At 42.2% G+C, this 15,550-nt stretch overlaps 1 protein-coding gene across 1 annotated transcript; it reads left to right on the top strand.

The window, feature by feature from the left end:
* Nucleotides 1-2,607: 2,607 nt before the first annotated feature.
* Nucleotides 2,608-15,394, top strand: LOC122085874 (transcription initiation factor TFIID subunit 12b-like). The gene is made up of 3 exons (XM_042654472.1): nt 2,608-3,447; nt 4,104-4,325; nt 14,566-15,394. The coding sequence occupies exons 1-3, from the start codon at nt 2,806-2,808 to the stop codon at nt 15,247-15,249; spliced, it is 1,548 nt and encodes a 515-aa protein (XP_042510406.1). The 5' UTR covers nt 2,608-2,805; the 3' UTR covers nt 15,250-15,394.
* Nucleotides 15,395-15,550: the final 156 nt, after the last annotated feature.

Raw genomic sequence — 15,550 nt, forward strand, 5'->3', positions numbered from 1 at the left:
ATGAACCAAACCCTGGAAAAGACCTGGTACGCGCAGCGGTTCCTCTACTGGGCTGTGGGCGTTATTAGGCGCAGACTCGAGAGCGCAGCTGCGGCATTCCGCATTTGTTTTATAAACAAAGTGGGGCCTCCACATCCTCCAGTCATGCTTTGGTTGGTTGTTTGGTTCGTGGGTCCCACATTATTTGGAGGGACCCAGTGACATGGCATTTTAGAAGAGTCAATTCCACTGGATTCATGAACTTTGACTATAGAGCATCAGAAAAGGTCAAAATTATTGTGCAACTGATAATCCTGACCCTTCAATTGGTTTGACCATTAATTATAGTCAGAATTCATACTCCACCCTATTTGCCTTGAGAAGTGTTATCTAAATTCTAATGGAGCTTATCTATCCCCTTCAATGATTGAAAGTTTCTAACCGATGTGGTTATATGCTACTTAGGCGATGCCTTTGGCCCTATCTATAATTACTAAATTCCTCATAATTTTTTTTGGCGTAAGGTAGGGAGGGTGCAAGTTGGGAAGGCTTGCTTGGTTGCTGGCAAACTAGGTCCAAACCCGGGGCTCAAAGCTTCAATCCAGTCCCACCCCAACTTGAGATCGAGCTAGGATTTGCAAACCCTAGCTCAGACTATTTAGTTACTTAGTCCATCTAACTCAACTCGACTTAGTCCCAACCTTAATACCAAAAGAGTAGAATTGTATTTTTTTAAATGTTTTATTTTCACAGATACATAAAAAAATCCTTCATTTGGTATCAGTTGAAGAAAAACACCTGTCATAATTTCATTGAACTAAGGTCTTAAAACTCGGGATCAATCTCAGGACTGGTCTCGACTAATATTGATCCAGATCACTATGATCAGAATTCTGAAACTATTCCTGTAACACCCTTCAAAGAAAAAAAAAATATATATATATATATATATATAGAGAGAGAGAGAGAGAGAGAGAGAGAGAGAGAGAGAGAGAGAGAGAGAGAGAACCATTCCTGATTTTAAACAAGCCAAACCCTAATAATTGGTTTAGAATGATTTTATTTGTTTATGTTGAATAGGGCCTTAAGATGCAATAGGATTATTGTTTTACAATATTCTTTACCTTAATATATCTATACCTACTTAATGGTTTTAATATTATATACGCACACATATCCAGGCTGGGCCAACTTTAACCTTAACCTAATGCTGGCCCAACCTGGGGCTAGGATTTCGAACACTAGCCTAACATACGAGTTGACAAGCCCAACACAAGGCTAAAATTTGGACTTTTTAGTGGGAATTAGGAGTGTAATGATGGTCCAATAGTGAGGCGGGGAAACTTAGCCCAATCCAGAGTTCATGGGCCACGCCGCCATGGCTATTCTCATTTTATAAAAGTCATATATTATGAACTATGAGCCCACAGCCTTAAATTTTAAAGTCTATTTCACAAGGAAAAAAAAAAAGGGCCAGAAAGAAAAGAAGCCTTAAAATTTTGAAGTCCATAACTGGTTCAGGACTGATTAAAGACCGACAGACCGAAATAAGAGATAAAAAACCGACCCGCCTGATAAGAATAAAAGGTTTAGTTTTAGGGTTTAGGGCCGGTTCTCTTATTATTTGGTTTTGGTCCTAACCAATTATGTTGCTCTTATTCTAATACCAAACCAAAACCGACTATTTGACAACCCCTGTTCCATTCATGTTTACGACATAGCAAGTGATGAGTGACCAATCTCCCAAGCCCCCTGGTACTTACCGTAGATCTCATCGATCTCTCAGGCCTATTAACCTTGCACAATATTATCCTTATTGATCCATAGGGCTCAAGACTTTAAAACGTGTTGTGTCATGTTAAGGAGGCTAGAGGTTATTAACTAGCCCAATAATCTCCCTATGTAATGTGGGACTAAAGTTTGTACACCATCACCGATCTCCCAAACCCCCTAGTACTTGTCATATTTTTAGTGGGAACACCTCACCGATCTCTTAGGTGGGTCTGGTACCTACTGTATTCTTGGGTCTCACAAGTTCAATATTGTTTTGGTTGGGTTAACTCAGTTTTATGTATCTATCAGTTCAATCCGAAGCCAAACTATTAACGAGTTGTTTGAATGTCCCTAAGGAGGTGTGTATGGGTTTGCCAACCACTTACGACTCTAGTGCAGTCTGAATTAGCTCCTCATGGGATCCCATTGCCTAAGAGATAATGCGTTATTGACTTGTTTAATACCTCATGAATGATGAGATCTCATGTAAAGATCATCATGTGAGAAGGGGAGCTAGACTCGCTCTAATGACTACTCAATTTTGGACCTGGATCTGCTCTAGTGCGCATCAGATGACTAGAAACACTTAGGCACTCATCCATGGCCTCCAATGCACACTGGGTGCACCTGAGACCTGAGAGGATCTCATTCCCCTGGTTTTATGTTGGGAAGTAGATGGAGTAATAAGTAATTGGTGTAATTTAACTATAGGAAAAACAGTAGGGAGGTCCGAAGCATTTTAAGAAGTTTAGAGAAAATTTTAAAATTGTCAAAAACATCAGGGGGGTGTCAATAATTTAATTTATTAAACTGTAACTGTTCTTATTTTTGGTAAGAAAAATATATTAAACTGATCAATACTTGAGCAATACAGCATTCCTCTCGCTCCGGGTCTCCTTTCGACTTTGCGACACTCCAAGAGAAGGAACGCCCAAAACGTATAAATTTTCTTCTTTTCTTCCGCAAGGCCTCAACTGCTCGTTTGAATTTCTCTTGCTTCCTGGCTCTCTCTCGCCAATCGCAATGCCATAGTTTCTTGTTTTCGATTCTTGAATGCAGAATTTGTCAGAGAGAATGGCAGAAAATCCGTCGTCTTCCCCAATGCCTGTTCAATCGGCGAATGTGATTGATTCGATTCCTCAGAACCCGTCAAACCCAACTCTCCCTTCACCGTCGTACTTCTCTCCTTCTCCTTCGATGGAAATCTCACAAATTTCATCACCTCAACTTCCGCTAACCCAAACTGCTTCTGCTGCTGCAGCCGGTGTTGGTCAATCTACATTAACCCCTTCACAACAGCAGATTATGAACCCCGGAGTTGGATTAGATTACCAGAAGAAACAACAACAGCAACCACAACAGCAATTGCAGCAGCAGAATTTGGTTTCCCCTTCGAATTTTCAAATCCAGCAGAGTCTGCAGAGATCAGCGTCGATGTCACGGATGAATCAGATCCAGCAGCAGCAGCAGCAACAACTTGGTGCAGCTGCTAGTGGGATGCGACCACAAGGGGGAATTTATGGGCAGCTGAATTTTGGTGGTTCACACCTTCAACAGCAGCAGCAGCAGCAAATGGGTAGTGGCGGTTTGACGCGGTCGGCGTTGATTGGGCAGGGCTCTCAGGTTGGTGGTCAGCTGCCCATGCTGTCAGGACAAGCTGATCAGTTCAATTTGCAGCCGCAGTTGCTCGCTCAGGTATGTGAGCTGAATTTGGTTGAATTATTCTGTTTGCTTAATTAGTAAATTATTGGTTTAGGATTGAATAGGTGGTTGTGCCTCTACTTCCATATCTGTATGCCCATGTACGTGATCATTAATTATTATAATTTTTATGCTTTAGATTTGCTTCCTGCTCGTTACGTTAATTTTCTTCTCCATTTGATAAATGACAATGTCTACCAACTCAAGTCAAGTCTGCTGAATGAAGGAACCTTACCCAAGTGTACTTGGAATCTGCTACATCATACATTCTATTAATGCAATGTTGGCTTTTTAAACTGATGAACACCATCTCTTTTCTCACTGTTTCAGCAGAAGAAATTCTTTGACCTTCCATCTAATCCCTCCAAGTTGAACCATAATCATTTTCAGTGGTGCATTCAATTGGTCTTTGCTGCACAAGGATGACCCAGCCCACTTTACCTTATATTACCTCTGGTTGTACTCAAATGATTTATTTCTGGTTCTATCCTTCCAAATCTTCCTTCCCAGTATCATCATCATCATCATCATCATCGCCTTCATACATTCACTTAGTCTATTATTTTTCGTTATCCTAGCATTCACCAATAATTACTCCTGATCTCTTCAAAATGTGCATCTGTTTAATGGAAAATAAATTCTGGATGCAGACGAGGAAGAAGACAGGTTTAGTCCAAGGATCCCAATTTCATCCAGGTATTAATCCTGGTCAGCCATTGCAAGGAATGCAGGCAGTGGGAATGATGGGGTCACTTGGTCTGAGTGCACAGCTAAGAGCGAATGGGTCTCTTTCCTATGCTCAACAGCGGATGAACCAAGGGCAAATGAGACTTCAACAATTGTCGCAACAAACTTTGCTTACCTCTGCTCAGGTATAAATTCCACTTTTGATAGCTTTTCTTTATTTTCAATTGTGGAGTTCTTAGTTTTGTTCATCCTTGATTTATTTATATTTTTTGGTGGCAAGAATTTAGTAGTTACTTTTTCCTTCTGGAGTTACTGATTCTAATATTTCACTTCTTTACCCCAAGGGGGTAGCTAGTTGGCAAAGACCAACACCTCAAAGTTAAGAGGTAATAAGTTCAATTGTCCATGGGGCCTACCTATCCAAAAAAAAAATATTTCACTTCTTGTTCAATTTTCAAGCTATTTATTTGAAGTAGTTTCTAGTTGAGCTGCTTCTTCTCCTTTGAAATTCCTGCAATCCTCTTCGTCGTTAAATGCTAGAAGCTAGTTTCACATCTAGATTGCTGATTACCATATCCTTCAACCTCTCCACTTTCGACTAGATATTATAAAGTTGCCATAATTCAGGCATGGTTCCCATGATGGTTGAACATTTGAAGTCAAATGCAAGGAAGTGTTCATTACTCCAATCATTTCATTCACTTTGCTACTTGATATCCCTTGTGTAGCCACATAGAGGGATGACATGTGGATCAAAATTATCCAATCTGATAGGTGATTCTCCGCCTCCGGATTTGTCACATCTAAAATATGTCATACTACATCAGGCTACACCTTACCCTGCACTGGTGGTGGAGTTTGAAGTTTTGAAAAAAAAAAAAAAAAGAAGTGGCTATTCTTTTTCTCCTTTTTTGGGAAGGGGGTTGTTATTTGTTTGACTGCTTGTGTGCCTGTGGGGCTGAAACATTTGACAACCGATGAGAGGATGATGTAAACAGCACATGGATCTTATCTGCCATCTAAGATACCATGTCTAAGCTAGTAAGTTCTTCCCAAGGAGGCTTTCTAAGATTCTTTAAAGGATATGAAAAGAGAAATAAGAAGGTTTTTGAGATGCTATGATTAGTTATTTAACTTGTAATATAAAACATAAATATTGGAAAGAGAAGATATTATAGTAATGGGGAAAAATTGACACATTCGGATAAGAAAGTGAAATATTAAGAAATTGAAGTTTTCCAATTTGTTGAGGATATTGAAAGGCTGTAGATGCTGAAAATAAACCAATCGGGACATTTGATGCTTTCCAAATGTTGGTAAAACTTTGGCTGACCAATGACAGATGGTGAAAAGCCTTTTCCATCATTGTCAAGGTTGGAACCGGGATTCAACTTAATGACAAACCTAGCCAAATCAAGTGAAGATTTGATTTCTCAAATTTTCGTCTTTATACCAAATCAAATCATGATTTTATGACCAAGCCAAGACAAGTGATGAAATTTCAGAATTTATGGCAAGAAAGTAGATTCTCACAAAATCCAATTGAAAATTGAAGGGAAACCTTGATAAAGGATAAGAAAATCTCTTTTGCTCAAACATGATATAGTGGAATCTTAGACTCATGATAGACTATCGGTTTCATCACTCTCTGCACAGAAAACTCATCTTCCATCTCTAATTGATAATCTGGGCCATCTGGCGTTTGACGAAATTGCTTGATGTGTGCTCCTTGCCGTACTATTGCTATAAGAGTACATTTGATGTAGGGGGTTCCTAGGTGACTAGGTCTCCTACAAGATTAACTAACTAGGTAGGGTTAACTCAAGGGACTTGGGTAGATAGGACAAAAAGAAACTCAGCAAATAAGATTAAGCATGCAAAATAGAATGAGACTAATAAACAAAGTAGCAAAAAACAATAATAATCTAGGCGGAAAAACACATAAACTCTTACTTAAGCTTCAAGTGGGGACATGGGGAAGGGAACAAATGTCATACGAATGTTAGGTTCAGCACAAATCAATCCAAACACCAAATAAGATATGCAAACAATCAATGTCCTCTAGCAGCCAACTAAAATAGAAAAATCAGCAAAGGTTTTGGAAACATAACAGTGACGAAACGTCTTAAAACAATGGGTAAAAATAGACATAAGCAAAAGGGCATAGGCTGGTTCCAATGTTAATGGGTTGCAACATGTAACAGGGTTATATGGAGGTGGGAGGGGTTTAGTTTAAGTAGTTACCTTGTTGCTGTCCTGGTTTGAGGAGTAAAGAAGAAGTCGAAGTCCTCCAAAATAAAGAGTTTCAGTCCAACCTACTTGATGAAGAACAGCAATTCCGATTGTTGGGGAAGTTCCAGCAGCAACCCAGTTGGGGTTTTCTCGATGGAGATAATCTCTAATGATGGTGAACAATTTCTACAATAGGGCAGCAGCAACAGGAAAGGCAGAAAACAGAAAAGAGAAGGATGAAGGGTGAGAAAGGGAGAAAGGAGAATGAGAGAGAGAGCCGTGAGAGAGAGAGGAGGCGTGAAACAGAGGGAGACCGAGAGTGAGAGATGAGAGAAAGAGAAATCGTGGGGGGGGGGGTTTGGGGGCTGTTTTGCCTTCAATATTCTTCATTCATTAATTTTCATTGTGGCCAATGGCCTTACATAAATAATAGGATAATTACTAAAAAGAAAAGGCTAATCTAGGAACGTAATCCCAGAAATAAAGAAGTTTCCTAAAAAAAACAAATAGGAATGTTATTTAGTTTCCTACTTAACTCAATGACCTAAATAAACAAAATCCTAGGAAATAAAACTACTAACATATCAGATTTGGTGGGGGCCACACAATCTTGGCAAAATCCTAGGAATTAAAATTACATATCAGATTTGGTGGGGAGCCACACAATCTTGGCAAAGAAAGGAAAGAGAGGACTCGATCCAGGGCTGGGAAGGTTGGACCGAGCCTTCATTTTCTTTCTTTTTTTCTTCCTCCTTCTAATCCTCCAACCACAAAGAAGGTTGGGTCTTCTTCTTCCTTCGGCTGTACGTCTTGATGTCCCCATCAACTCTCCCCGGCTTGGAAGAATTCACCTCCGGTGAATTAAAGCTCATGTAATACTCAAGTAGGTATGGGTTGAGTTGTTGGACTTCTTGCATTGTGATCCAGGTGTTGTCAATTTCCAGACGTCCATGCCACTTGACCAAGAACTCTCTAGAACCTCCAGTGTGTGTGGACATAATCCTCTCATCAAGGATTTCCTCAACTTCTTCAGTTCTTCTTGTGACCTTAGGCACAAGTGGTAATGAGGTGGGGGGAAGTGGTTGGCTTGGCTCAGAAGTCTCATCAATGTTGAAAGGGAAGTCTTCAAGGTCATCAGAATAGAAAGGGGTAAAGGTAGAGGTACCATGGTATGGGACTAGGTCTTCAACATTGAAAATATTGCTGATCTCCATGCTAGCTTGCAGATCAAGAACATACGCATTGGCACCTATCCTCTTGAGTACCTTGAACGGACCTGTGCTACGAGCATGTAGCTTGCTCGCTTTTCCCCTAACAAAACGTTACGGCTTGATTCTTACTATCACCATATCGCCCTTTTGAAACTCTTGTAGCCTTCTGTGCACATCTGCCTTCGATTTGTATTGCTCATTGCTCAGTGCTATCTGTCTCCTTATACCCGCATGCAAATCATGTATATGCTGAGCAAAAGATTCGGCTGACTGGGAGGTCCTAGAACTAGACACGACTGAGATAAGGTCTATGGGTGCCCGAGGCTGGTATCTTGAACAGATCTCAAAGGGGGACAGACCAGTGGTACGGTTCTTAGAACTATTATATGCAAACTCAGCTTGGCTAAGGACTCGATCCCAATTGGTAAGGTGCTCTCCTATGAGGCAAGGCAATAAATTCCCTAAGCTCCTATTGACAACCTCGGTCTGGCCATCGGTCTGCGGGTGGAAAGTGGAGGAGAAACGGAGCTTCGTGCCCATCATCCGCCATAGGGTCCTCCAAAAATGACTAGTGAACTTAACATCCCTATCGGACACTGTGGTGAGGGGTAACCCATGGTACTTGACAACCTCATTAAAGAAACGTTTGGCTACCATGGATGCATCGGAGGTCTTAGAGCATGGGATGAAATGGGCCATCTTCGAGAAGCAGTCAACAACCACATAAACAGAATTATGGCCTCTCGAAGTTCTTGGTAGACCAAGCACGAAGTCCATGCTGAGGTCCTGCCAAGGGGAATGGGGAATGGGTAGGGGAGTGTACAAATCCGTGTTTTGCTTTTGTTGTTTGGCGGTCTGGCATGTCCTGCACTGACTTACAACTCTAGCAACATCCCTCTTCAGTCCTGGCCAAAAGAATCGGTCCTCAACGAGGGTGATAGTCTTATCGCGATCGAAGTGGCCAGCGACTCCCCCAACATGCAATTGCCAGATCAGGAAATCTCGGAGTGAAGTCCTGGGAATGCACAACTTGCTTCCTTTAAAAAGAAAGCCCTCCCTAAGTAGGTAGTCCGAGCGGTTGACTGGGTTGTCTTCACTCAAGGAAGTGAACGGCTCACTAAAATCAGGATAGGTGGGGTATTGGTCCTTGACCCGCTCGAACCCTACAACCTCTACACTCATTGCCTGGAGTAGCACACTAGCCTGACTCCTAGCATTGGTGCGAATGAGGAATATATTCACCCGGCTTAGTGCATCCGCAGTAGTATTCTCGACACCAGGTTTGTGCTTAAGTACAAAAGTGTACTCTTGGAGAAACTCAACCCACTTGGCATGCCTCTGGTTAAGCTTCTTTTGGGCACTCAGGTATCTCAGAGCTTGGTGGTCAGAGAATAGCACGAATTCTTGCGGTAAAAGGTAATGTCGCCAATAGCGCAATGATTGGACAACTGCATAGAATTCCTTGTCGTATGTGGAATATCATTGCCTGGCTTCATTAAGCTTCTCACTAAAATAGGCAATAGGGTGGCCCTCTTGTCCTAGGACACCACCTATCCCAATTCCAGATGCATCACAATTCACTTCGAAGACTTTAGAGAAATCTGGGAGGCGCAGGACTGGAGCTTTAGTCATAAGCTTTTTAATCTCATTAAAGGCCTTCGTCGCGCTCTTGGTCCATTGAAACTCCTTTTTCATGCAATCGGTGATAGGAGACATAATGGAGCTAAACCGGTAGATGAATCTTCTGTAGAAAGTGGCTAAACCATGAAAGCTTCGTACCTCATGAATGTTAGTTGGCTCAGGCCACTCTACAATCGCTTTCACTTTCTCAGGGTCAGCAAATACTCCCTGAGCTGATGCAAAAAATCCCAGGAAGATGACTTGATCACTATGAAGGTGCACTTCTTAAGGTTGACATAGAGTTTCTCTTTTAAGAGCACATGAAAAACCTTCTGTAAGTGATCCAAGTGGGAAGACAGGGTCTTACTATAGATGAGGATGTCATCAAAGTAAACCACAAGGAACTTGCCAATGAATGGTTGAAGCACTTGATTCATTATCCTTATGAAGGTGCTAGGTGCATTTGACAAGCCAAAAGGCATGACTAACCACTCAAAGAGGCCACCTTTGTCTTGACGGCTGTCTTGCACTCATCTCCAGGCCTAACCCTAATCTGGTGGTACCCGCTTTTGAGATCAATCTTCGAAAAGATCGAAGAGTTGGCCATCATATCCAACATGTCATCAAGCCTAGAGATAGGGAACCTATACTTGATGGTGATCTTATTGATGGCCCTACTATCAACACACATACGCCAGGTGCCATCTTTCTTTGGCTTGAGCAAGGCAGGTATAGCACACGGGCTAAGGCTTTCCCTAATGAATCCCTTCTGCAACAGTTCATCTACTTACCGTTTGAGTTCGGCGTGTTCTTTGGGATTCATTCGGTAATGGGGTAAGTTTGGGAGAGAGGATCCTGGAACTAAGTCAATAGTGTGCTGGATGTCACGCATAGGTGGTAACTCATCAGGTAGTTCCTCAGGGAATAACCTCTCGAATTTCCTCAACAAAGGTTGCACTTCTCTAGGAGCCTCAGTGAATAAGCGTGACCTATCGGTATTACTCTGTACGGCAACTAGAGCATAAATCACCCCTGACTCGTGACACTCTCCTTCAAATTGTTGTTGATTTAAAATGTTGAGTGTTTTGGTGGGGGTTTGTTTGGATGTACTTCCCTTGTGTTCTGGAACCCTAACTTCCCTAGGGGCACTGGGGGTCAGTCTGATCTTCTTCCCTTTGAACTCAAAGACATAGGTGTTAGACTTTCCGTAATTGGTGACATCCCGGTCATATAACCAGGGTCTATCTAGAATGATGTGGGCAACATCCATCTCTAGGACATCACACCACACTCGATCCTCATATCCTACAAAGTGTAGGGGAACTAAACACCTCAGATTAACGGGAATGGTGGACTGATCAACCCAGGCAACTTGTAAGGCTTGGGGTGGGGTTCAGGTTTGAGGTCCATTCGAGCAACAGAGCTCTTTACGACCACATTCATGCAACTCCCGCTGTCTATGGCGACGCGACAGTTCTTGCCCTGATGACATGTGTAAGTGATGAAAATATTAGTTCGTCGCCAATCATCGCTACTCTTAGGTTGTAAGACCATGCAACGCACAATGCCGAGCTTGAGGTCACCGGCCTCCTCGGTGTCCTCATCTGATATGGTCTCATCTGGTCTATAGTCCTCATACTCATGGTCCTGAAAACCCTCTTGATCACTTTCTTCAGGGGTCTGTTCTCCTACATAAAGATTCCTATTGGGACACTCTCTGGAGAAGTGACCAAACCCACGACACTTGAAGCACTGTTGTTGCCCACTACTCTTGGGTGCTTCTTCCAAAATTCCTTTACCCTTGTTGTCAAATTGACGCTGTGTGTAGCAGGGGGTTTTGGGAATCCAGTTGAGCCTTGGGGTGGTTTTCTAAATTGGGACTCCCTAGCTTGGAAGCTCTTCCTTTGAGAATAAGTTCTCATGGAGGATTCCACCTGAAAGGCTATCCTGAAGGCCTGTGGAACGTCTCGCACCAGGTGGGGTGCCATACGAGACTGAATTTCGGAGTTGAGCCCGGTAAGGAATCTGGATAGTGTCTGCTCAACATCCTCCCGAATACGGCTTCTAATTTTCAATTCATTGAACTTGCTCATGTATTCGGTCACAGTCAACTTCCTTTGTTTCAAGGTATTCATCTCATTCAACAACTGGAGCCTATAAGTGATAGGCAAAAATTCCCTCTTGAGCCGCTCTTGCATCTCTACCCAGGTGGTGATTGGCTCAAGTTCTAGGTGGTCCTCCTGGTACTCTAGGTCTGTCCAGAAGTCCTAGGCAGCTCCAATAAGCTTGAACTTAGAAAATCGGTAGCGGACTTCCTCTGGCATATCATAGAAATCGAAGTACCTATCCATCTGCTTGATCCAATCCAGAAGGATCCTAGCATCAATCTGACCATCGTAGGTAGGGGCATCTACCTTAATCATCCGTCTGACATCAAAGCCCTTATCATGGTGCTCATAGTCCTCATCATCTCCATATTGGGTTTGGCGTCTTGGCGGTGGGCCTCGACCCCTACCCTGATCCCTACCACGCCTTAGGCCTTGGAAGTTATCCCCTATCTGGTCATAACCATCAGTCTGGTTATTTTCGTTTACTTCCTCAGGGTTAGGGCCTCTGCCCCTAGGTTCAGTGCCAATTGTGTTACGGCCTTGCCGTCCATCAGGATTTTGGGCATTTGTCTCGAGGGAAGCCAACTTATCGGTAAGGGCTTGGAGATGGACAGCTTGTGTCTCTTGTATGGCTTGAACGGCTTTCATGAATTCAGCCAATTGCTCAGACTGGGTGGAGGTGCTAAGGGGGTCAGACATATCCTGGTATGCTTTACCACTACGAGTGGACATAAAGAGATGGGCAGCCAAAGGTACGGTTGCCACCAAAGACTCAAGGTCTATTCAGAGTCTCCAATTGAGATAGGTAGTTAGCCCTCTCAATCTTGAGGTCAGAAATCTCCCTCTCAAGTGTATGCTTTTGGAGTGAATAACGTCCAATGCTATTTGGTCCCGCTAACTTAAGAAAGAAAAGGGTGTCCTCTAATCTATGGTATCGCTCTATTAGCTCAGACTCGACCACGGACAGATGGTGATGGAGACTAGACCTCAAAAGGTAAGACATGTAAACAAGGGACAACAGTACCTAATTACCCTAAACCTAGACCAAACCATCGCTCTGATACCAAGATGATGTAGGGGGTTCCTAGGTGACTAGGTCTCCTACAAGATTAACTAACTAGGTAGGGTTAACTCAAGGGACTTGGGTAGATAGGACAAAAGAAACTCAGCAAACAAGATTAAGCATGCAAAATATAATGAGACTAATAAACAAAGTAGCAAAAAACAATAATAATCTAGGCGGAAAAACACATAAACTCTTACTTAAGCTTCAAGTGGGGATATGGGGAAGGGAACAAACGTCATACGAATGTTAGGTTCAGCACAAATCAATCCAAACACCAAATAAGATATGCAAACAATCAATGTCCTCTAGCAGCCAACTAAAATAGAAAAATCAGCAAAGGTTTTGGAAACATAACAGTGACGAAACGTCTTAAAACAATGGGTAAAAATAGACATAAGCAGAAGGGCATAGGCTGGTTCCAATGTTAATGGGCTGCAACATGTAACAGGGTTATATGGAGGTGGGAGGGGTTTAGTTTAAGTAGTTACCTTGTTGCTGTCCTGGTTTGAGGAGTAAAGAAGAAGCCGAAGTCCTCCAAAATAAAGAGTTTCAGTCCAACCTACTTGATGAAGAACAGCAATTCCGATTGTTGGGGAAGTTCCAGCAGCAACCCAGTTGGGGTTTTCTCGATGGAGATAATCTCTAATGATGGTGAACAATTTCTACAATAGGGCAGCAGCAACAGGAAAGGCAGAAAACAGAAAAGAGAAGGATGAAGGGTGAGAAAGGGAGAAAGGAGAATGAGAGAGAGAGCCGTGAGAGAGAGAGGAGGCGTGAAACAGAGGGAGACCGAGAGTGAGAGATGAGAAAAGGGAGAGGGGAGAGAAAGAGAAATCGTGGGGGGGGGGTTTGGGGGCTGTTTTGCCTTCAATATTCTTCATTCATTAATTTTCATTGTGGCCAATGGCCTTACATAAATAATAGGATAATTACTAAAAAGAAAAGGCTAATCTAGGAACGTAATCCCAGAAATAAAGAAGTTTCCTAAAAAAAACAAATAGGAATGTTATTTAGTTTCCTACTTAACTCAATGACCTAAATAAACAAAATCCTAGGAAATAAAACTACTAACATATCAGATTTGGTGGGGGCCACACAATCTTGGCAAAATCCTAGGAATTAAAATTACATATCAGATTTGGTGGGGAGCCACACAATCTTGGCAAAGAAAGGAAAGAGAGGACTCGATCCAGCGCTGGGAAGGTTGGACCGAGCCTTCATTTTCTTTCTTTTTTTCTTCCTCCTAATCCTCCAACCACAAAGAAGGTTGGGTTTTCTTCTTCCTTTGGCTGTACGTCTTGATGTCCCCATCAACATTGCTGTTGAAATTTTCTCTTTCTGGGAAAATGATCTACCTGCTAAATGTCTCATCAGGAAAGCAATATCCAAAAGGAAAAATTTAGTCTAGATTAAACAGCATGGGGAAATCTTGCCATTCCTATAGCAAAGTGGCATTAGTGGAATAAATAGTCAATGGATTCCACCTCTGCCAAATGCACACTTGTGGGAAGACTCGGTATGAACCAACTCATTCTCCTATTTTGGTAAATTACCACTGTTTACCTTTCCTTGGTCAACTTACATGCACAGAGCCTTATATTTTGGGGGACATGGACTTCCCAAATTGGGGAGCTAATCTCCAAGTTGGGATGTTCGGCTGGCTGAGGTGCCCCAGAACTGATTCTAGGATTTTTATCCAAATATCTGAAAGAAATATGTTTGTTCAAAGAGTTAATGATCTTAAAATGGCTTTTGTGTTGTTAGAACAAACCCGTGTTATAGCTTGAACCAATTCTTGTAGCAGTTTGTTTGCTGGAGCACTAAGCTACCTACAAAAACTTTTCTCCATTTTTTTTTTCAAACACTGGACAGTCGCTAGTAAGAAGTCATTATTAATATTGTCCTCAGTTCTCTTGGTTGTTCCAGATCTTGTGTTTGTATCCTTCTGCCCTCCTTGATTTGGTAGCCTCTATTATTCCCCTTTTTGTTTGCAGTGTTGAATGTAGTCAATACAACCCAACTGAACTAATTTGCTAAACCTTATCCCAACTAGATAGGTCAGCTACGAGAATCCTGTTTAGCCATTCCAATCTATCTAAAGTGATATTGTTGAAATAAAGTCAATGAATCACATAATATATTATTACAGTTTTTGGATGTATGTTTCTGATGATCCTTTTATATATAGAAGCTACAGGCTCAAAGCCTTCCAAGGACATCCTCACTTGCTTCCATGAACCCACAATTATCTGGATTGGGTCAAAATGGGCAATCGGCTTTGATGCAAAATACCTTATTGCAGCAGCCGTGGTTGAAGCAAATGCAACCATCAGTTTCTGCTCCAGGCTCTCCTTCGTACCATCTACAGCAACAGCAGAGACAGGCTTTCCTGCAACAACAACTTGCTTCATCGCCTCAAATGATTCAAAAATCCATGGCTTTGAACCCGCAACAAATATCACCACTAATTCAGCAGCCGCCACAGCTGGGCACACAGCAACTGCAGCAGCAAGAACAACAACCACAGCCACAGCCACAATCACAGTCACAGCCACAGCCACAACCACCGCCACAACCACAACAACACCAACACCTACATCTACAACAACCTTTGCAACAGCAGCAACACTCTCCAAGGATGTCAGGACCCACTGTCCAGAAATCGTTTAGTTTGACTGGATTACAGCCTGATACTCCTGCATCTGACGCAACAACACCAAGAGGGACTTCAAGCCATGGAATAGAAGCAAGCAATCAACTTCTTGGAAAGAGAAAAATACAGGATCTGGTTTCACAGGTCTTTCCTGCATTCTTAGTGTATTGTATTCAACTCATAATTGTAGATTCTGCATTCCGAGTCCCTCGTTTGTGATTTTATTTGGAAGATTAAAATTATGTCAAACTCACTATAACTAGAATCGTAATTGTGAATGAAAGTTAATCCACCAATAGCATAGAGGCGCATGTTTGTTACCTATCACATCATGGGTTTTCACGATGAGATCACAAAATCTTAGCAGAATAGCCCTTTTTTTGTGCCTGGCACATACCTGCATTCTGTTTGGTTGGGAGTCTTTATTTTCTCCTAAAATGTTTCTTGAGATTTTTCTTAATTAAATCAACCAATGAGGTCGTGTCAAGATGAACACTTTGGCATGATCTGAGTATTTCTG

The sequence above is a fragment of the Macadamia integrifolia genome, chromosome 8 (assembly GCF_013358625.1).
Source record: "Macadamia integrifolia cultivar HAES 741 chromosome 8, SCU_Mint_v3, whole genome shotgun sequence".
In the NCBI taxonomy this organism is placed as follows: domain Eukaryota; kingdom Viridiplantae; phylum Streptophyta; class Magnoliopsida; order Proteales; family Proteaceae; genus Macadamia; species Macadamia integrifolia.